This window comes from Myotis lucifugus, unplaced genomic scaffold (assembly GCF_000147115.1).
Source record: "Myotis lucifugus unplaced genomic scaffold, Myoluc2.0 scaffold_52, whole genome shotgun sequence".
Taxonomy (NCBI): Eukaryota; Metazoa; Chordata; class Mammalia; order Chiroptera; family Vespertilionidae; genus Myotis; species Myotis lucifugus.
The window spans coordinates 2443857-2466594 of NW_005871100.1; the positions used below are offsets into that span (position 1 = coordinate 2443857).

The 22738-nt window shown below is 42.8% G+C and overlaps 1 protein-coding gene across 2 annotated transcripts in view; it reads right to left on the reverse strand.

Annotated features, from left to right (window-relative positions):
- Window positions 1-9329: 9329 nt before the first annotated feature.
- The window catches only part of CREB5 (cAMP responsive element binding protein 5), a 381586-nt gene continuing 368177 nt past the window's right edge, over window positions 9330-22738 (reverse strand). For both annotated transcript variants that reach the window (XM_023753829.1, XM_006088753.2), the window contains 3 exons: window positions 18968-19195; window positions 11420-11528; window positions 9330-10513 (listed from right to left, as the gene is read on the reverse strand). In XM_023753829.1, the coding sequence (XP_023609597.1) occupies window positions 10350-10513; window positions 11420-11528; window positions 18968-19195 (501 nt within the window). In that variant the 3' untranslated portion in view covers window positions 9330-10349. The remainder of the gene's footprint in view (window positions 10514-11419; window positions 11529-18967; window positions 19196-22738) is intronic.

Below are 22738 nucleotides of genomic sequence, written 5' to 3' on the forward strand. Positions count from 1 at the left end.
CCCGCAACCAAGGCACATGCCCTTGACCGGAATCAAACCTGGGACCCTTGAGTCTGCAGGCCAATGCTCTATCCACTGAGCCAAACCGGTTAGGGCACAAGGCAATATTTTGAGAACTGATACAACCATTCTATATAATAAAAGGGTAATATGCAAATTGACCCTAGCAGCAGAACGACTGGGAGTGACTGGTCACCATGACACACACTGACCACCAGGGGGAAGACGCTCAATGCAGGAGCTGCCCCCTGGTGGTCAATGCGCTCCCACAGGGGGAGCTCCACTCAGCCACAAGCCAGGCTGATGGCTGCCAGCACAGTGGTGGTGGCGGGAGCATCTCCTGCCTCCTCAGCAGCGCTAAGGATATCTGACTGCACTTAGGCCTGCTTCCCACTGGCAAGTTGACATCCCCCAAGGCTCCTGGGCTGCCAGAGGGATGTCTGGCTGCCAGCTTAGGCCTGATCCCCCAGGGAGCAGGTGGACATCCCCCAAGGGGTCCCAGACTGCGAGGGGGCACAGGCCAGGCTGAGGGACCGCCCCCCCACCAAGTGCACAAATTTTTGTGCACCGGGCCTCTAGTGTGTATATATGTATGTGTATATATAAAATATGGTCATATTTTTTTTCATTTAATCCCTATAGTAACTCCATGAAGTAGATGTTATTATCCCCATTTTGCATATAAGGAAACTGAGGCCCAGAGAGGTTAAAGACCTTGCCCAAGGTCGGACAACTAGGAAGCAGTGGAGCCCAGCAACAGCCAGGCAGTTTGATGCCAGAGCCCAGGTTCTGTCCTGCTACTCTGAAGGCAGAAAAGTTCCTCTAGCTCAGTGGGTTCTCAACCTTGGCTGCACATTAGAATCACCTGGGATCTTTTTAAAATCCTGATTTCTGGGCCTCATCCTCCAGAAATTCTGTTTGTTTGTTACTAATGTTGTGGCCCCTCCCCATAACAAAGAAACAGAATTTCCGGAGGATGAGGCCCAGAAATCAGGATTTTAAAAAGATCCCCAGGTGATTCTAATGTGCAGCCAAGGTTGAGAACCACTGCTCTAGCTGAAACCTGCTTGGTACCTATTCATAATTAATTTGCTGACAACATGAATGGGAATATGTGAAAGCACTTTGCAAACCGGGAAACATTATAACATTAACTCGTTTCTCAGACCACACTTGGCCTCAATATCTTGATGGTTTCCTGTTGTCTGTTGCTTAAGGTTTAAATTCCTTAGACCTCTGCCGTCTTGCTTCAGTTTCCTTCACTCCTGCCACACTAGATACACCATCTTCCCAGCATATGACCCAAACATGCCTGGCCTTTTGTCCATCTGGTTTCGGAAAATCATTATTCTCCGCCCTCCGCCGGCACTTGGTTAAATCACCTTTGTGCTCTTCAGAGTACTAGCACACAGTAAGTGCTAAATAAATGCTTGACAGATTAAATCAAAGACAGAAAGGCTAGGGGAAGGGAGAGCCATAGATGATACAAAACTTAAGGTGATCAAGGACTTATCCTGTGTAAATGCAATACAATCATGTTTAAATATTCAAAACAATTTCCTTGCTAGATGATGTATTATGGAATTGTACACTTGAAACCTATATATTTTATTAAACAATGTCACCCTAATAAATTCAATGAAAATAAAAAAATAAATAAATGTATCAATATAAAAAAGGAGTATTGAGAAATTGGACTATGTTGTGAAGGCAGGATCTTTCGTTTTTTTATTCATTTAAACAAATGTGTAGGCAGATCTTTTCCCGAGAAAGTACAGATGCCTTATGGGAGTCCTTGTAAACCCCTTGGGTCCATGTTGTAGTAATGTTGATTTCAAAAGATATAGGGGAGATTCCTGACAGTTGCTATGAGTCAGCCTCCCTTTGGTACAGGGAATTCGATGTGAGCAAAAACACGGTAGCTGACAACATCAAAGATGAACCTTAGTGACCAAAAGCTTTCTGACTTAATTCCCAAGTTTAAATATCACTATTTTCAATGATGATGATGATGATGATGATGATAATGATGATGATGATGATGTTATGATGATGATGATGTTTTGCTAGGTCTAACTCCTAAAAGACTATTTTTTAAATCTTATAATTCATCCAACCATCTATAGTTGCCGAAAGGCAGTAGCTTCTGAGGTGTACAAGTCTGGAACTCTCTTTATATTTTGAAAATCAGTATTTTTTTCTCTTTTGCAGCCTAATTCCCATGCTTGTTTTGATGAAGTCAGCATTACTGCCATGGGAACAGACCTCACACAGTGTCTTGTGCTCAACTACTTTAAAGGGGGGCGCCCATCGTGCTCCACAATTTTATGGTCTCATAATGAAGATCCTCAGGTCCCAAACCACAAAGCAGGTTATCTTGATTTAAAAAAAACAACTGTTTTTATTGGATAAGAAAATATGTAAAGCAAAATATGATCCAGTAACTAACCAATAACCAACTACAAGAGCAAGTGTCAGATAAAAGGACATTGTGAAGATCCAGAGACACCCAGGGAGGAAGATAGGACAAGGATTAAAGTTGTCTCTCTGCAAACTGTAAATGTGGGCTCAGAACAATTTTTTTTAACCAATAGTAATGGCTTTGAAATTACAAATGAGCGTGGGATGGGCATTAGAAAGACTCGCTTGGGGACTGTGAGAGTACTGCGTGGTTTAAATGTAAATGTAACAGATGGGGTTGCCATTAGATCAGCAATCACTTCCAGCCTCCTCCCCAAATTTTTGTTCCTGTCCAGATTTCAAATATCCTGTCTCACTGTCAGGCTAGGTGTCAGAGGACATGTCCTATGGCCACAGGACCAGGGGGATGGGTTGGAGAAAACAGAAAGGAAACGACAGACCATTCATTCCCTGGATGTTTATTGTGCACCCATTGTGTATCCACTGTTCCAGGTCTTGGGTCACAAGGGTGAACAAAACAGAGAATGCCCTTGCTCTTGTGGAGCTTACATTCTACTTGGGGGAGACAGACAATTCAACATAACAACTAAATGTAAATTATGTTAGATGGTGGGGAATGCAATGGAAAACATAGTCTGGGCAAGACAGGAGAATAAAGAGGGAGGGTGATATAATTTCATATAGGATGGCCAGGAAGGGCTTAACTGAGAGGGAGACAGGTGAATTATGCCAACTTGGGGGGGGGCAGGGATATTCTGGGTAGAGGAATAAACAACGGCATGTACAAAGGCATTCAGGTGGATGGTGCGAGGGGTATTTGAAGAACCTTAAAGATATTGATGAAGCTGGAGAGGTGTGAGGGGGGAGAAAATGGCAGGAGATAAGCTCAGGGAATGAACTGGGGCGGGGGCGGGGGTGGAGGGTGGGGGGGCCAGGTACGGTCTTTGTGGGAGTTGGTGGTAAGGAACTTACTTTTGCTCTGAATGAGGGGAGGAGTCCTTGTAGGGTTTTAGCAGTGGAGGGACAAGGTCTGACATTCATTTTCAAAGGCTTCCTCTGGCTGCCAGGTAGGAGAAAATTGCAATAATTCAGGAGAGAGATGCTGGTAGCTTAGATGGAGCTGTAACAGTAAAGTAATGGGTGAAAAATGATGGCTGGATTCTTGCTGTGCTGATGGAGCAGAGAGTTAGTGTAAGAGAAAGAGGAGAGGGACTGAAGGAACAGTTTTATGAGAACGAAGAAGAGGAAGAAAGAGGAAGGAAGTAGGTGGATATCTAGAAACGGGCATGCACAAAGGGGCCAAGACCATCCTTAGGCTTCCTCTGGAGAAATTCCCTGGAGGTCAAGCAAAGAACTCCGGGATTTGATTGCCTGAGGAGCCAGCCTGTGATTCTTGGTTCCTAAATCAAACTTGAATGTGAATTTATGCTGGCTGCATTTCTTGACTGTTAAAATCTGCTCACCCCAAAGTGAAGTTTAGTTGTACGGCCAACCCACTGTGAGTGAGTCAGACTGGCAGCCTCAGTTGGGAAGTTGGATGGAAGAGGAAGTGGAAGGAAGTGTCATGATGGTCTGAGGAGAAAGTCTCACCTTCTTTTGTCCCTGATAATGGTGACTCTGAGAGATTAAGTCGTGGCTTACAGGGCATGAATGAGATTGCGTGTAGAATAGACGTCGTTTTTCCCCAAACCCAAATTTCACCATACAAAGGTTAGGTATATTTTTTGCATTTGAGTGCTTTATTATATTGGAATTGCAGTGATATTAACATTTGTACAAATGCACAAAATCTTGTCTCTTCTTGCTAAAAAGAGATGTAAAAATCTGACCTAGTTGAACAGTCTTAATGAACTCATTGTCCATTGGTAACAATAATGTGTTCACTATGCAACAAAAAGCTTAACATAAAATTAAACATATTAAATGCTGCAGCAAATATTTACAGGTATGTACCCCAAAATTGTTTTCTCCTTCCAGTAAGGAAGGTGGTTGCTTTACAAATAGACAAACAAACACAAATGCTTTGCTGTTTACAATTACAAACAACCCCCCAGTCTAGAACTTAAAGTGACAGCACCTTTTTGGGGGGACTTCCTTAGTTAACACTTACTTTGTACAATGCTAAACTTTTCTCTTTTAGTTCTCTTTTTGCACAATATCTATATTCCAATTGCCCTGGAATATGTGTTTGAACCAAGCCATTTTTTCTTCTGGGCTTTTCCAGAAGATCCCAAACCCCATGTCCTCCCCAAGGAGAACATTTCAAAGCTTATTTTTTCTTCCAGACAAGCCTCAAAGGCAGAAGCCCTCTCTCTGTGAGGCAGGTGTGATTTAGCAGAACGTAGAAGGAAAGAGGGTAGGTAGGTCCTTTTTTTTTTTTTTTTTTTTTTTACTGGCCGGCTGGCAAGGGTCCTTTCTCTGAATGCCCTCCACTTCAGCACTGGGATACCTTTCTCGGCCTCCTAAGTGTCCAGAGCACTGGCATTCTAAAGGAGCGCACCAGCCTGGGGAGCTTAGTGTGATATGACTTTAATGATGCACTTAAAGCTACTTCATTCAGGCTCCACATTCTCTGTCCTGAGGCTACCATAACTCTGTAAAAACAAACGTTCTATAAAGTTCTATAATATGAAACTCAATGCAAGAAATTCTCAAATGGCTTAAGAAGAGCTTTCTAAATCCTGACTACTACTGAGTTAGATACTGTAAGTTGGTCTACATTGAACGGCTGATAATGATTGGTTCCCTCTGATGATAAGCTTGGAAAGGTATCAGAGTGCCACGGAAGAATATTCATCTTGAAACGAATGCTGGCAATTTGGCCTTACCCCCCTTCAATGTGTGGTTAAATAGTTTTTATTTAAAAATAGACAATTTATAAGGAAAAAATATATAAACACTCTTTAAGCAATTTGGCTATAAGCATTACATCACTGAGAAACTCCACAAGAAATAGTAAAATATTTTGAATGGACATACACTTTTTTATTTTCACAACACGATGAGTGAAGGTTTATTTTTTCTTCTCTTTGTTTTGGTATTGGAGTTTACTTGTAAGTTTATTGCTTCAGTGTCTTCTTGTCCTTTCTTAGATTACAATTGTAAAATAAAGGCGCTGTCCCTAATTTTGTTACAAGGCAACATTGCATTTTTGAGACCTAGGAATGGACTAGAAAGGACCACTGCTATTTCAGCAGCCTCAGAGAGACCATGGCTAGGACAACAGTCCATTGTGCACCATGATGCGCACAACAAGTCTCCTGCTCGTTCAGGACACTTTGGTTTGGAGGATAAGATAGAACATTCTTAAGTGTAGCTTAGCTGCTGCCTCACATCTGTTGCATAATATAACACTTTACAAAAACATGCTGTGAATAAAGGTAGAGTATAAACTGGCTCTTCTCCTGCGCATTCTCGTAGCAGGCTTCATCTAGGCGATGTGAGCAGCACATCTTCGCTAGGCTACTTAGGACCACACGCAAATGTACCTGGTGCAAATATTACATAAAGTATGTTAAATGATGCAGCTCAGAGCCTGGGAGGAAGGGGTGGGGTTCAGTGAAGAGGGAAGAGGGAAGGCAAGCTTGAGGACAAGGTGGAGGTTCAAGAGAGAACAAGAGAAAGGGATCAGAAAAGCTAAAGTGCAACTTTAAAATATAAATTATTTTAAGCAGAAGAGAGGTTCTAAATTGCTACTGTTCGCATAGGCACAGTTTTATTCAAATTTAAATGGGTTGTTTCCTTTTCCTTCTCAGATAGACTGCATAATGGCGTTGAGTGGCTTAAAGCTACTGCATTGTTTGAGAAGGGACACAAAGAGCACTGAGAGAGCTGAATAGTGCAAAGCACTCTGGGAAATTGGGGTGGGGTGGAGAGACACAGAGATGAAGTTGTTTTTACACTTTTACAAGAAAGTATTCCAGTTGTAGTTACTGATTCCCTTTAGCTGAACTGTGCTCCCTAAAGGGGAGAGCTTACTTTACACATGCACAAAGGGATAAATGTTGTTTTTTTTTTTGAAAAAAAAGCTGTTCAGAACACAGATTAAAAAAATAACTCACAGAGCAATAATAATCCTTGATATTTCTATGCAAAGAGGTCCAAGCAAACATTTCCACCAAATGATGGAGCGCGGCCATTGAAACCCTGAAAAATGAGGCTACATACACTAGAGTAGTTTATTATGAGCTAATACTTTAAAAACAAGTAGATCCTACAGAAGAATACTGTTCAAATGGAATGTTTAAAAATAACATTTATTAATAAATATCTTATAAAATTCTAAATTAATAGATTCCTGTTCAAATTTTGCTTTGGTCCTTGACTTCCACTGTATACACACATACATACATATATATTTTCTTAGATGATCTTTATTAACCAGAAAGCACATTCTACTCTAACCAAATGGCTAGATTTATAGCTGTTACTGAAGCTTAACCTACCCCACCCCCAGCCCAGGGCTGGTCTTTCACTGCAGCTAGTTTAAGATTTCAAATGACGAATCAACAGACACACTCAAATGTGCCTCACTAACAGGCAACAGCCACCTGAACGTTCACCGTTGATGCCCCTCTATTGGGTACTTGCTGCGTTTGACTGAATAGGCTCCAAAGAGCATTTGCCCCAAGTCAGTCACCCTCATGCTAACCACGCAGTGACAGCACATACCGGCTCCTACAAGCTGTGCTGAGATGGTGACTTGAGGACATTGACTTGGAGGTGGGAGCAGGGTGGGTGGGAAGGTATAGGGAAGACTTCTGACCTAACACCTGGCTTTGAAACAAGTGCATTCATCCAAGGCTAGGATTTCCACCAGACCTGTCCCTGCCTATGTTGTTAAGGAGAAACAATTCAGATGTGGATGCTTCAGTTTCGGGGAGGATTCAGCGGGTAGAAACACTACCACGTGTACTTTTCAAAGGTGTTAACTCCCATCACAAAAGGCAGGGGAGGAAAAAAGTAGTAATTTCCAGGTAGGCTGGCAGTGACTTCAGAAGCATATCCTGCCAATAAAAATATGCCAAGGGAGCGAGGAGGGCAGCGCTGCAGAGCCCTCGGGTGAATGCTCTGAAGATCGCTGCAACCGATTCATGAAATTATGGAGGGGTGACCAGTAATTCAGTGGGAGAGAAGAATGGGGGAGAAAGACATTTTCCCAGATTGGCAAGAGGGAGGACTGATTGTTCCATAGTCCGGAGAAAGCTGGGCCTTCAAGGGAAATCACTTCATATTGATAAGCTGATATTGATAAGCCGAGTGTTGGATGTGACCAATGAGCCTTTCTGTTTGGGATTTCAGGCATCTTCCATTGACTGTTTCCACATTGCTAATGAACACACCTAACGGCCCTGCGTGTAACAAGAAGACAGTTCCTTCTAATTATACGCTGAGGCCCGTTGGCCAACGTGTGTGGCTGGTTCGCCTACTTAGCATAAAGAACAGACATAATTGAGCTATATATAATGCACATCAGTCAAACTGTCAAGTTGCTGAATTAAGGAAACTCAGGCAAGTTCTTAACTGCAGAGGCTTTGGGTTTAGCAACTAAATATTTCAGTCAAGAGGTGGAACAATAGTAAACCATAATTTTAGTGACAACCCACTCCCTGGACATTCTGGTATCACCAGTGGATTTTTTAAAAATCCATTTCGTAAGTGCTATGCATGCAGTAAAGAAAGAAAAGTTTTTGTTTACTTAAAGCAAAAAATTAAAAAAAAACCCCAAACAAACATTTCAATGAGCTCTTTTTCCTTTGTAGAGGGACACATAGATAGTCCTAGGCAGGAGTTATGAAAAAATTATTTTTCATTTCAATAAAGAGATAAGAATGTTAACTTATTTTTCAGCTAAATCTTCAATGTTTCTTAGGAAGCCAGTTAGGTTAAACCACTCAACTGTTACTGCTGGGATTCAAAACAAGACAAAACAAAAAACAACTTTGAATTCAGTATTTAAAATACTTAAAAATGATATGTTCGTCTAAAATATAATAGAAAATCCTTTTTGTTTACATTTTTCTTTTTTTTCCTTTTCTTTTTTTTTGTTTTCTTTTTTTTGTTTGTTTTTGCTTTGATTTTTAGACCATATATCCAAGTCATGAGTTTCACTGGATACTCAAAAGTTTCTTTCGAAAGCACTGCATACATGAAAAGATTGTTGATAAATACTGATTTAAAAAGTAAGTTAGTAGATAAAACTGAAACTAGTTATAAAAATCATGCTTCACAACTCTCATATTTTCTCTTTTCTCCAAAATAGATTCTTACACTATAGTGAGAGAAAAAACACACACGTCCTTCCTTTTTCTGAACTCTTATAAAAGCTACACCTTTTGTAAAATACTATTCCTTTAAATCCCATGAACACACACACACACACACACACACACACACACACTCATGTTAGGAGGTCAAGCATTCAAATGGAGATGAAACACCAGCACCTGTCTAGACTGCTAAAGAGAAACATTAGCCTGGTTATTTGTGAGATGTGATATTAAAACATTAGCACAGTAGAATGGCTTGATTCAAGGAGGCACAACTGTGGTTTGGAACTATCTGCTTTGTATAATGGGCAATTCCACAAAAGTTGTTGAAAATGTAAATCAGAATTGTTCAGGAGAGTGGAGTAGCCATGTCCATGGGGTCCTTTCTTTCACTGCCGTGGGAGGGCGGGAAGTGCCCCAATGGAACATTAGGTTTTCTTTCTCTCTTTGTTCCTCCACTAGTTCATCTACTTTCACCCACCAGAACAGCAAAGCTGGTTCCATAGGCTTAAGAAAAAACATACACAACAATAAATCTTAGGCTATTAGTAGCTGATGACTGAACAATGTAATTTGTGTAGTGAATAGAGCCCTTCTGAATTATTATATAGTACATGGGTTTTTGACGTTATAGACAGGCCATATAAAACCAGCTGTGATTTGAGGGTGTGATGTTTTAGCCTCGCATCATGATTTGGACTTTCACAATCGAGGCTTACACGGCTCCCTTCCCTAGTGTCTCCACAGCTGGCACTCAACAGTGCTTCACCTATGGCTAAGCCACTTTTTATTTGCTCTGATTATTAAAAACATTAAATCAGGCACATTAAACATCTCCTGGTTACTATTTTGTAAGAAGCACGAGTTGAATGAACTCCAGCTGCGGGTCAAGGGCAAGGGAAGCGATGGCTAGGTCCACATTGCTGAGGTTTGCTTTTATTTTTTTCTTTAAACATTATTTTCTTCTTTACATGCAATGCTCAAGGGGGAAAAATAAAGCAGAAGAAAGTAAAGATATAGAGTAAACAGGGAGCCCAGCAAGGAGTGGAAACGGAGAAGGAAGTGGGCATTGGAGGAAGTGGGCCAAGGGGAGCAGGAGGGGTGGGGAGATGCCTGGTGGCGTTATTTGGACACCAATGGATCTTACGCTTTTTATAGTAAGAGAAACAAAGCTGTGGAAAAGGCTCTGTGTTTATCTGGGATTCTGGTGACATCACAGCACAAGCTCAACACGGACTATGATGTCATCAGACATCTCACCCAGTTGCCTTGCATCTGTTGACACCTAAGCATGCCTCATTTTGGCTATAAGCTGCGGCTTAACAAGAGTCAATGTCTCAGGCAAAGGGTTGGACTGCTAATGAAACCATGACTATATACAGAAAGCATTCAGTTTATAAACATGTAACTGGTACCAGAAAACTGGAGAAAAGCACCAAAGCATTTCCCAAGCTGATAGATAGTAATTGCATAACTCCCTTTTTTCTCATAGAACTAAGTATAAAAGACAACATTTCCATGATGACTGTAAAAACGAAAGCCAGTCTCTGAAGAGCTGAGGAGTCTTCCAGGTCTGAGTTAATTCTAAAAATGCCCTTCAAGGAAAGGACGCATGGGACGCGGCAGCTCTTCTTGGAGGCAAGGTCTGAGCCCTGGTTTTTAAAGGATCGGATTCAGGTCTGTTCTGTGAGTGGTGAGCTGGCTGAGGGTGGAGCTTCCCACCACCTCGCTGACCGCCGAGGACGTGGTGATGGTGTTATGCTGGATGACCTGCTGCTGGGAGCAAGCGGGGACCGGGCTCGCGGGAGGGCTGCTCTCCGGACCTAGGAAAAAACACACACACACCCCAATATAGCTCTTTCCTGGGTGACTTGTGGACTACTCAAGTCTAGAAAAATACTACTAGACGATTACTAGAAATAGAAGTGTTTTCACACATGTTCTCCTGGGGGTTAATTTCAGAACTTTAAACGGTAGTCACAAAGCTATGCCTTCCCAGTTTAGAGCTACAAGCAAAGCCATGCTTTCTAGATCAGCAGAATGGTTCAATGTGTTTGAGTCTCGGGATGTGACGTTCCCCACCTGGTATTTTCAAATAGCCGTCCATACATCAAATGTGGAAAAATACTCACATGTGGTGGGAGACTCTGTGTTGCTCAATCTAAAAAATTATTTGAAAATAAATTGACCTTCAGCCATGAGTCCCTGCACCTCCCACCCCCCCTACTCAACTAATAGTTAACCAATATACTGACATTCCAGCTGCAGAACTTGGGGTCTAAGAAAAGGGATCCACTTTATGTATTGATAAACTGAGGCAAGGTCACCAGTTTTTTAGCTCAGTGAATAACATGCTGCGTATCCTGAGGCACTGGATGTAATACACCCAAGGCCTGTTTGCCAGCTCATGGATTTCTCTGGAAGATTGCTAGCCCATGGTAATTGGGTGCCAGCAGGCCATTTTTCTACTGGTTGCAGATTTGGAATTTGGTAGGGTTTTACAATGTGAAATGCCAGGGCAAGTCTAGCCAGAGGTGGTGGGCATGGTGATGCCCGGGGGTTAGAAAAGAGGCCTGCCTCTGGTGGCATTGTCTGGCAGCCGTCCGAGTTCTAGTGTGTCTGCCTGGATGTACAACCTACACTTTACTCTTGCTCTTTCAATACAATTGAATGCAAAATTAGAGGCAAAACACTGAACATTAAAAACAGCAAGAAAGTCAATGACTTACTTAGATATCCTTGCGACTCTTTCTGCATGGCTGTTATTGGGCAATCTTTATGTGTTAGCAACAACTGTTTCAGCTGCGCCACCTCGTTTTTCAACATAGACACTTCATTCTGGAAAGAGATGTAGGAGAGCCAGGTTGAGAAGATCAGTGAACACAAACCTAAGGCCCCGTGCACTTCCAACAGTGAAATTGGTCAACTTTTCTGTTATGTCTGAATGGCATTAAGAATATTACTTAACAGGATTTGCCTGGAAATGTGTAGCTTGCCTTCACTTTGGCCCTCACGTTTTCCCGGGACTTTCTGCAGAGGCTAGGTTTCCATTCAAGAGCTGGGTCCTAGCAAAAGTGCAGAGTCCACCGCTTAGGTTTACTCTGGGGCCAGGTTCCTTGGGTGGGAATCTCCACTCTACATTCACTGAGGGACTCCAGGCAGGTGATGTAACCCAGTGAGCTCCAGTAACATTGTTTATAAGATGGGGATCAGAACAGCACAAAGTTCTTTGAGTTGTCGTGAGGATTAAATGAGGTCGTAGATGTAAAACACTCAGAACAATGCCTAGCACATAGTAAGCACACAATAAAATTTAGTTACGGTAATTATCATCTTTACACTGTCTGACAAGGTCAGGTTGATGAGAAGGTGAATGTGACGCAATGGAAGACTTGTAGGGCTTCCATCTGAAATACCCTCAGGATAAGCTGACCAATCTACCACCAGATTTCCCCGAAGTTCCAAATGGGCTGTAGTTCAACAGAGCACATCCCTGCCTGACGCCCACTTAGCAGGAGGCATGGAGGCACCTGGCACAAATTTTGGTTCTGGATGGTGGGTGAGGTCAGCCCAGGGAGGCATGGGGCCATGAACTTCTGGATCACGATAGAATTAATTTCATGGGTTCATTAACTAGTTTGGCTAATTTCAGTCTATAAAGTCTTCTTCTGTGCCCCTCCCCCTCCCGCCATCAGCAGGGTGTATGTGAATTTTTCTTATTCACTTAAATACGTGCCTTAGATCTCCACTTAATGTGGTAATTCAAACGACAAGCCCATGACTTTGCAGAATAATTTACTTGGCACCATTGCCTACAAATACTTAGAAGAGATGGTTGGTTCCAAGGTGCTTCCACTTGATAAAAGTAAACTAGAAACATAGCACTATCTCAAATAAGCCATTTTACAGTTGTGATACATAACACCCTCTCTCTGGCCTGTGCTCATTAGTGGCTGCCAGGCATTATGCTCATAGGAGACGTTAAAGAAACACGCACATAGGAAAGGTGTTTTAACATTGCTGTCATTAAGTTGTAGCTACACTTTCAATATGAGCTTGGCTTTCCAGGCATGTATTTATCACCTAGAAAAGTAAGTTTGGGATTCTAGAAGTTAATTAAAACTTTTTTTTGAAACTTGTTTTAAACAATACCTCCCATTTCCACATTCATTAGCAAAATACATTATAGGCAATCAAATGTTGAGTAACATAAATAACAAAAAAATCTCATTTCAGAGCTTTTCTTACTCCCTTTCAAATTTACAAAAAAAAAAAAAGATCTATGGAAGAAATTAGCATTATTGATGAATAAATCACTTCATGGCACAGGAAAATTGCTCCTAAATCTGAGAACAGTCAGCAAGGTGAATTTTACCTCCTGCTTCCAAATGAGTGTGATTGATCAGGGACCCTGTCAAAACCAAAAGTGACCCTTGTCAATTCCGGGGTCAGTGGGACAACTTTATTTATAGGACAATTTATTTTAGCCCTAAACACGAATTCTTTCCTCTCTGATTTCATGTCCATTTAAATTCAGACAGCTTCCCCTGCTTGTACCAGCTACCCCCTGCTTAAAATAGCATGTGTGAAGAAAGCTACTTCTAGATCATTATATAGAAGGCAGCCCCAGGTTAAAAACAAACAAAACAAAACTGAAAAGGAGAAAAAGAAACCTAAATGTGTGAATATCGAGCCCAGCTGCCAAATGTCACATAATTCTCAGTGGGACTCAGAAATGACCCCTTTCTGAAATGACAACTGCTGGACACCTGCCCCCCAAGAAGAAACTCTCAGCCACAGGTAATGCAGACAAAGGTGCTAAGAAAGTGGAGTCAAGTTCCAAGTTTTAGTGCATCCACCCACACTGTCCTTCTGTGACCTAGGAAACAACAAATAAGGAAAGTGTTTCCAACAAAACCCAACAACAGGATTTTCTTGCTTTCTTATGCTTCGGGGAGAAAGAAAAATTCCACTTTGTGGCCCTCTCAGAAGCTTCATCTTGGTCTCCACTGCTTCCCCCACGATGCCCTGGGCAGTCCCCTGTCTAGGCAGGTTCGACTTCCCAACTTCCCAGGCACGGAGTGTTCTTTGCCCCTTCCTTAGGAAAACACTTGGAATTCCGTTCTCTGGGTTTCTGCAGTTGCAAGGAGCTAACTGCCCACAATTCTTGGCACACCCCAAATCATTTCACAATAAACCTTTTGCTTCCATGAGAGGCCACGATAAAACAGCACCAATCACCACTATGCACATGTGGTGTCCCTGACTATAACCGAAGCCCCATACAGAACATATGACTGCAGTGGCATTTTTGTCTGTAGAGAGCAAAGCACTTTAATAAATCTGTATGTTGTAAGTATAGAAACTGAGGCCCTAGGAGTTGTGAAGGTCTGTAAAAATGTGGGAACTTGGAAAGTACTGTGACAACTGGCCATCATTTAAAGATATATGTGGATATGGACATATTTCTTAATGTAATGTGTTAGTAATTATGTTATTTACTAGTAGCTATGTTGTGGTTGGGAAATGAATGGCGATTAATATTCTCGGTAGAGAAAAACAATCAGTCTCTTGTCTAGCCCATACACACATAATTACGATGCTGATAAGGACTAAATAAAAGTCTAATGGCCACAGAAATTCATGGGGCAAGTTTCCAGCGGAAAAGGAACTCTCAACTGCAAGTTAAGAATAATAGGGTTTGGCGTCCCAAGCTGCCTCCCCAACCAAATGTAAAACAAGATGGTTGGACTAGTTCTCTAGTTCTTTCCTGCAAGGTAGTTCCTTATTCTATGAGTGTTTCTATGTTACCTTCTATTGAGAAAGTTAATTGTCTAATAATCTAAAGAAGAACTCAATCTTGACTTTTTAGTCGTTAGGTAACTACTTTTGGTATTCTCAAACATGCTTATCTTTTAAGTCTCATATTTTCTATGGGAGCCAGTTTAGCACCTCCTATGCTTCCAAATCTTATCAGATTCCAAAGCAACATTAATAGTTTCTTTAATGCAAAATTTGGTGTTCGTGTCCGTGTGTGTGTGTGTGTGTGTGTGTGTGTGTATTGTTGAGAGTGTATAGAGCCTTCATCAGAGTCCATGATGGAGGCCGCGGGGTAAGAAATGTCAAGATTGGCTGCCCTGGAGAAAGCAGAGTGGATCCTGTGCTGTGCACATGCATAATTGCCCTACAGATTCCGGATCGATAGCCTGACAGGTAGGAAATGCACAAATACCAGACTCTCTTTTAAACAAAAAGCCGTCCAAGGTAACATAAGTAGAATCACCTTGAATTCATTTAGAAAGAGAACAACCAGATAGCAAATGTTTTGAAATTCATGAAAGAAATCAATGCGGCCTGCAGCTCGAGGGAAATAAAAACCAGGACCTCTGCAGGCATTTTCTTACTCTGAGTTACCTTGCTTTATAAATTGAGGCAATTCACCATTTTTTTCTTTTTGATTCCCTGTGTAGGTTAGTGTAAGGTCTTCATATAAAAGTACTTTGAGAAAGCAGAGTAGTACTAATCAGTACTGATTCTCCTGCTGAAATCAGCCCATCTTAGCTGGTTTGGGTTTGCTGCTAACTGAAATATTCAGCCATTTAAATAGAGACTGTAAGAGGGTAGACGAAACATTATTGGATTAATCTGTTTTTAAATCCATCAGTTGCCTTGGGATGAAGTAGCGCCCCCTACGGAGACATTCAATCTTATAATAATATACTTTAAATAAGCACTCCAAGAAGTCCCTCAAAGCTACACTTGCAGTTTTGAGCTTGGGGGATGTCATTCTGTTAATATGATAAACCCAGAATGCTTATTGATGCAAACAGTAGTCTGTGCCAAAAAAATCAAATCAAATCAAAATGGGCTCTGCAATATAGCCCCTCCCCCACTTCTTTTTGTAGATTAGCTGAAGCCAGGTTTGGTTCATTCCGAAACAAAGGACTTTCAATTTGTCAAGCAACAGTTCCCATCTGGCCTATTCTCTTGCCAAGTCCCAAACCTGGGCTCATGTGTCTAAAATTTCAGCAGCGACTTAGGCCATGTGTCTCTGTACTAAAAGAGAAAAGCAATTATTTCAGTGGGTGACCAGATGATTTCCATATCATGCATCGAACACAAACAGTCTACTCACGGAGCCCCACATGAGCAGCTGAGGAATTTAGAGCTGATCTTAGCTACTCTGTCAGAGAAAAGAATGTGAATATCTTTAGTTTCAGAACTTTCTAGAATAAAAGGTCACAGAGCAAGAGGGATTAGGTCAAGAGAAGACTTACTTGGGTCCTTATCCTGCTACTGGTTGGTTGTGTGACTTGTGGGAAGACTCATCACATCCCCTGAGCCTTAGTTCCTCCCTAAACAAAATGTCAGACTGGGTGGTGTCTCCCATCTCCCTCAATTCTATACCTGCGCTGACCTCTTGGGTAGAGATGTGTCAGGAGGCAAGGAAATGAGGTCTGGGAGTTTGACTTTGTTTTCTTAGGTCTGATTTTTCCAATCTGAAACTCTGCAACCTAACTAGAAGGTTCTATGCTGGAAAACAACTCAAAAGTGGCAGCTGGCCATCCAGACCTTGGATATTCCATTTGGCTGGAGTTTGTTTGCTTAGCACCTTCCATTTCTGTTTACTTAAAATTTGGCTCACTGAACCAGCGTCAAGAGAGACACCTTTTTCTTCTGACAAAGGTCCACTGAGAGGGAAAGGGTCACTCAGAGGTAACGGGATCTGCTACCCTCTCCGGCGTCACAAGGCGTGGGGCAGAGCACCCACCAGCACAGAAAAAGGCAACGGTGTGGTTTCTGTCCCTCTGAACCAAGCGGCAGCTGGAAAACATCAACAATGCAGGCTTTTCAGAGACAGCCCCTTCCGTGGGCACTGCTTCACCAACCCCAAATCTTGGTACCTGCTGGTTGGTTGATTTTCAGGGACAAGAATTCTAACATTTCTTTTCATTAGCCATGCTGGCCCTAAAGAAATGTAAAAATTCATGGATTAGGGTCCGTAAAGGGTAAATGTACCTTATCTGTTTTGTAAAAGCAATAATATACATGCATCTGGCCAAATCATGAACACATCTGGCCTTGAGGCCCATGGCATCTTTACTTTTCCTGGCTCTCTGCTGGGACCCTCCGTGTTCTCATGCTCTAGGACCACAGTCAATGCCTGGAGTCATTCTGCAAGGACTCATTTTAGTGGAAACTGATTTAAACATTTGTTGGCATCTGATCCATGCCAGCTGGCTCCTTCGTCTAAGACAGTGGTTTCAACCCGGGATGATTTTGCCCCCGCAGAGGACATTTGGCAACACCTGGAGACTTTTTGGTTGTCGCAAATGGGGGGTGGGGTAGAGGGTGCTACTGATATCCAGTGGGGAGAGATCAAGGATACTGCAAAACATGTGCAACACACAGGATACAACAGAGAAGTACCGAGCCCAAAAGTCAACATTGTCAAGACAGAAACCCTGCAGATTTTCATGGTCTTCTTGCAGACCTCAGACCTGGTAGCAAATTTAAAGGCCTCCCAGCCGTTGGTCAGAGCGGCACCATGGCTGTAATATTTGCTAGGTCCACATCCACCAAGACTCTTATTTACTTAACATGTTTGTACGAATTAACTCATTTTGTAATGATTTAGCCTCATCCTTACCAATAGGGTTTGTGAAATTGAAGGTTTGATGTTCTAATGACATTTTTCAATACACATAAAATAAAAATGAGTACTATGAGTATTAAGAGTGTTTGTCCACGTCCTACCTCCTCCCATGCTACTGTGCCTGCCAGATTCTAGAATTACAGATTCGCAGGCTTGAGTGACTCTCGAGGTGTCTAAGTCCAGCCATCCCACTGTGGCTCCACTCCCTTCAAACGCATTCCTGCCAAGTGGCCAGGCAGCCAGCTCTTGGGGCACTCCAGAGACAGGGAATGCATTCACTTATTCAACAGATACTGAGTGCAGACACTCAGAATTCACCATGCTAACGAGACACTAGGCTAGAAATGGGGAGGTAGGTGGTGGGGGAAGGCAATGAGACATAGCCCCCACCTTCATATAGCATAAAATATTGGGAGGAATAATTGTAATTATTGTTTTATTTCCCTCATATCTGCTCTACATGTTTCTCAGGTTCTTTCTCATGTCTATCACACAAAGAATGATACATTTAGGGGGAAGAGTGAACATCCATTAATTATGATATTCAGTCCATGTATCACCCAAATTTTCTTTGTATATTTTCAACTTGTACATTGGATGCCCCAAGGTCATTCCCATTCATGGAACTGTATATGCACAGGCTTTGGGGATTTGGCACCCTAATTGCTCCTTTCTAAGGATGCACAGAGAACCTGGTATGGGAACGGAAGGTGACCTATGAACTTCTGAGAAACAGCTCTTCCCCAGCTGGGGCAGCCTTCCTCTCCTTCCCTCCTCTTCAGCCATCTCTCAGCTCCTGGAAGTGCTGGGCTATCACCCATGGCTCTGCCCCTGGACTGCTGGTCACATCTCTTTAGTGCTTTTCCCCTGCTGTGAACAGGGTGCTGCTTTCTGTGTCAGAACAAATGCCCTGAACTCATCATTTCTACAGTGCGTATCCGCTGGAGAAGCCCCGGCCCTGGCGTTTCCCACCCTTCTCTCAAAACGCTCCTGAAGTGGCCTCCAAAATGTCCCCAGTGGAGCCACCCCTGGAAGGAACAAATCGTGCAAGATTAAAATCTCAAGTTTGAAAATGGGAAAGAAACATGTCTCTTCTTATAGAGCTAAGTAATAAACATGAACCTCCCTTTCCTCCTTTAAACAAAAATATAGATAATCCTGTGGTAGCCAAAGCAACCCCTCACTGGTGACTTTGTAGAAGTGGAAAATGGATGACGTGCCAGGCACTGGGCAAATGGCTTTGCACACATTAGTTCATTTATTCCTCCCAGCAACTCTATGGGGTTATTTTCCCATTTTATAGATGAGGAAACTGAGAGCTGGAGAGAGGAAACACAGCAAGTAACACAGAGTGGGACCCTTCGAAGCCCGTGCTCCCAGCTCTGTGACTTATGGGGCAGGTTCTCCCTCCTAGAGCTTTGCAGGCAGACGCAGACGGACTGAAAACTGAATGGCTTATTGTGCTCTGCAGTGTCCCGAATGAATAACGCTGGCGGAGGGAGCCTGTTGCTCTGTGGGCTGATGTGTGGTGTTACTGCTCGGGCAACGAGTGCTGCAGGGACAGGAAGTGCCATGTGCACACAGGGCCTTTGAGGGCTGAGAAGAGGGACAGTGGCTGCACCTGAAGCTGCATGTTTGTCTGGGTGAGTTCTTCAGCTTTCTTTTCCAGTGACATCACCCAGACCTTCCTCTTCTGTCTGCAGCGGGTGGCGGCGGCCCGGTTCCGTTCCAGAAATTTCCGCCTCCTCTCATCCGGATCCTCATCCACCACCCTTCGCCGGCGCCCCCCTGTGGGCTGGGGCGGCTGTATTGTCTGGGTTGGCTGCATCTGCTGTGTGGCTGGTGAAACCTGCTGGGAAGCAGAAGGAGGGATGACAGGTTGGGGAGGGAACAGCCACCCAAGCCGGGGTTGACGTGCAAAGCGCAGCTGAGTCCACTGCTTTAGTAGCATCTCAAACTGGGTTTCTAAGAGTGCAGTAAACAGTGACAGCTCTTGAGCTATCTTGCGTGATATTTTGACAAGATAAACTGATGACTTGTGAAAAGATAGTCAAACAGATTTTCCCCTATAGGCACTGGCTGAACCCTGGCAGAGGGACACATTGTTTCTCCTCCCTCAGGTGCTAAAACTGTTTTATTTAAGGTACGTTTTAAAATGGTAAAGTGCCAGTGTCTGGCTGCAGGTGAGCACCAAGAGGTCAGGGTTAGTGTCACAATATGGAGAGTCTGCTGTGGTCAGCGGACAACCCCGTCTGGGCAGGTCGGGAGCTCCTGTCATCCTAATGCTGTTAAACTCTGTTCCCAGGGCACAGCTCTGGGACCTCATCCCACTGTCACTCCCCTCAGAAGATTCCGTGAACCCCCGAAAGCAGCTGGAATCCTGTGTTCACTGTTTCAGGGTGTGACTAAGGCGGAGGGAGTCAGAGGAGGCCTTTCTAGGCGATTGGGAAGCAGGGTCTTTACAAGCAGGCATTGAGCAGCACTGAGCCCTCTTATACACTGCGCGGTGTGACAGGGAGGGACTGTTGTGCTTCCCCATTTACAGCCATTATAAGGAAATCCGAGGAGTGGCAAAGCACTTTATTAAAAAGTTTTACTGTGCTTATAGAGTCCCTGTAAGATCTGCTTGGGGCTCAGCCACATCTAAGGTTTGGGAGACCCCCACATATACAGGTTTATTCCCTCCATGAGGCTGATACACAGTGCCCAGTGAAATTTCTACCACAGACTCTTTATGTCTCTGGACACTAACCCTTTCTTCACTCCCCTTCTTCATTCTCAATAAAGGGTGTATCTCCTCCCTCCCCCCCCCCCCGATTTCTCAGTCACTCCAGCTTAAGGCTGTAATACCTATAAAGATGTTTTTCAAGGGACATTTAACCTGCTGAAATAACAGGCAAAAGTTTTAAAAGTGAATTCCAGCAACCTTTTCTACCGCATTCTAACCCTGTGATTGAAATCAATCAGAATGACTGTAATTGTGCTAATAATGGCCACTGGTTGACATCAGCTGACTGCTGGTGATATATTTCAATCTCAAAATCTATCAAACATTGTATGACTAACTGCAAAAGCATCAGGCTCGGGCTTGAGGTTGGACTGCCTCTTGGTAATTTTATTTAAAGCTAAGACATTTTCTAAAATGTTTTATTGTTGATTCCTTTCCTCCCCATCACAGAGGAATAAGAAAATAACTTGTTTAAGGTATCACCCCACCTGAGTGGATACAAAGGCATGATCCTTGTTACTGGAAAAGGGTTAGCTCTTGTCCTTTCAGATGTTAACTTCTGAGCTATCACCACAAAGGTGACTCTATAAGCATTAGAGGGAACTCATGACCTTGGCTATTTCTGCCTTTACCATTTCATTTTGTGAATTAGTGGTCTCTAGATAAGACTCTCAAGTAGGCAAAACTGGGTTTTAATTTCCACTGCAGGGATCTTTTTTCAATACTATGTTCTCCCACTCTAACCAACCTTTATCCTTTGACACTTTAAAAAAAATACGCTTTTGTTGATTTCAGAGAGAGGGAGAGAGAGAGATAGAAACATCAATGATGAGAGAGAATCATAGATGGGCTGCCTCCTAGTGGGGATCGAGCCTGCAACCTGGCATGTGCCCTGACTGGGAATCAAACTGTGACCTTCTGGTTCATGGGTCAATGCTCAACCACTGAGCCACATGGGCCAGCATCTTCTGACACTTTTCCTGTGCTTCACCCAAAGGGGTAAATTATATGGTGGCTTCAGATTCAGTCCAGGTTCAGGGTTCAAGGTGTGCTACAATTAAGAGAAATTTCTCCTGGCCAAGGATTGACACCAGGACTCTGAAATCACAACCTTACATTCAAGGGAATTACAAAAAGCCAGGAGAAATTGCAAATGCAACCCTAAGGCCAGATTTGTGTCCCTGGTAATATTGTTACCTATCACTTTATTTTAAAAAATGGATTTCTGTTGGTATTGATGCTCTGAAAATTTTGACCAAAGAGAATGAATTGTGATTTTAAAAAGACAGAATATTTCCAAATCATCTTCAGCCCTAGTTGGTTTGGCTCAGTGGTTAGAGCGTCGGCCTGAGAACTGAAGGGTCACAGGTTTAATTCTGGTCAAGAGCACATATCCAGTTGCAGGGTTGCAGGCTCGGTTCCCACTCTGGGGCACATGCAGGAGGCAACCAATCAATGTGTCTCTCTCACATTGCTGCTGCTCTCTCTCTCTCTTCCTCTCCCTTCCACTGTCAGTCTAAAAAAAAAATAATAAAATAAAATCAATGGAAAAATATCCAAGGGTGAGGATTAAAAAAAACACCCCAAATAAACTTCTATTCCTACTATTCTGATAATAATCATACAATTAAGCAATACAACAAGCTCTCAGAAATTAGCCAAGTTTAAGAGTGGTATTTTCAATACCATCTAAATGATCTTGTTCAAATTTTAACAAGACCAACTTGGATTCTTTCTTTTTAGTATAGGATAAAAAAACAACTGTGTGTGCATCTAATTATAATAGCAATGAACTAACTGCATATAGTATAATTGGCCTATATAAGCTTACTTGAAATGGAGGGCAATTGGCTAACTGGTAATTAGTTAATGAGTAGCTTTTATATTCAAGGAACTGTTAAACTTGTCTGTACACCAAGGCAACAAAAATTTGATGTTATCCTTCCCCTTAAAAAATAAGTACACATGTGAATCTCCTTGCCTATTTTTGACCTTACAGTTTTCTTTCTGCCTTCTAAATACATGTCCCACTAGGGCATTTGACTATAAAGGTGCTTTGGATAGTATTTTATTGCTATACTCTTGCTCAACTTCTATCAAATTCCTTGGCTTTAGAAGTAATCATGGCCAACATGTAATGAAAACCGTGCTAAGGGCTTTGCAGACATTTGCTTACTTAATGCTCCTGAGACTCTATAAGCTTAGTCTATTATTACCCCATTTTGCAGATGGAAAGACTGAGGCTTAGGGAGGTTAATCTGACCACTGTCACACAGGAGGAAGTAAAGTGGGCAAAGAATGGAAGTTTTCTCCAAAGCCTGCACTGTCATTTGCTATATTGAACACCTCTAAGAACCTTTGCAAAAGTAAGCTTATCTAGCAAATCAGCGTATCCACTGAATAGCTTGTGGATGACCCAGCCATGTGGATGGCTGTCCAGGTTTGGTGTGTGTTAGGGAAGGGGATCCAAGAGCTCAAGAAGCTGCCCGGTGTGAGGTCCAGAGGCAGACGATGAATAAGTGTTACTTGGCGGTCCTAAGCTTCGGACACCATTCTGACCCAGCTGCTTGGAAGCTGGCAGAGTGGAATGGGTGGAGGGGACTGCCAAAGGTCATCCTGCTCGAAGATCCAAAGTGTCTAGGGCTAGCCATGCTCCGAACATGC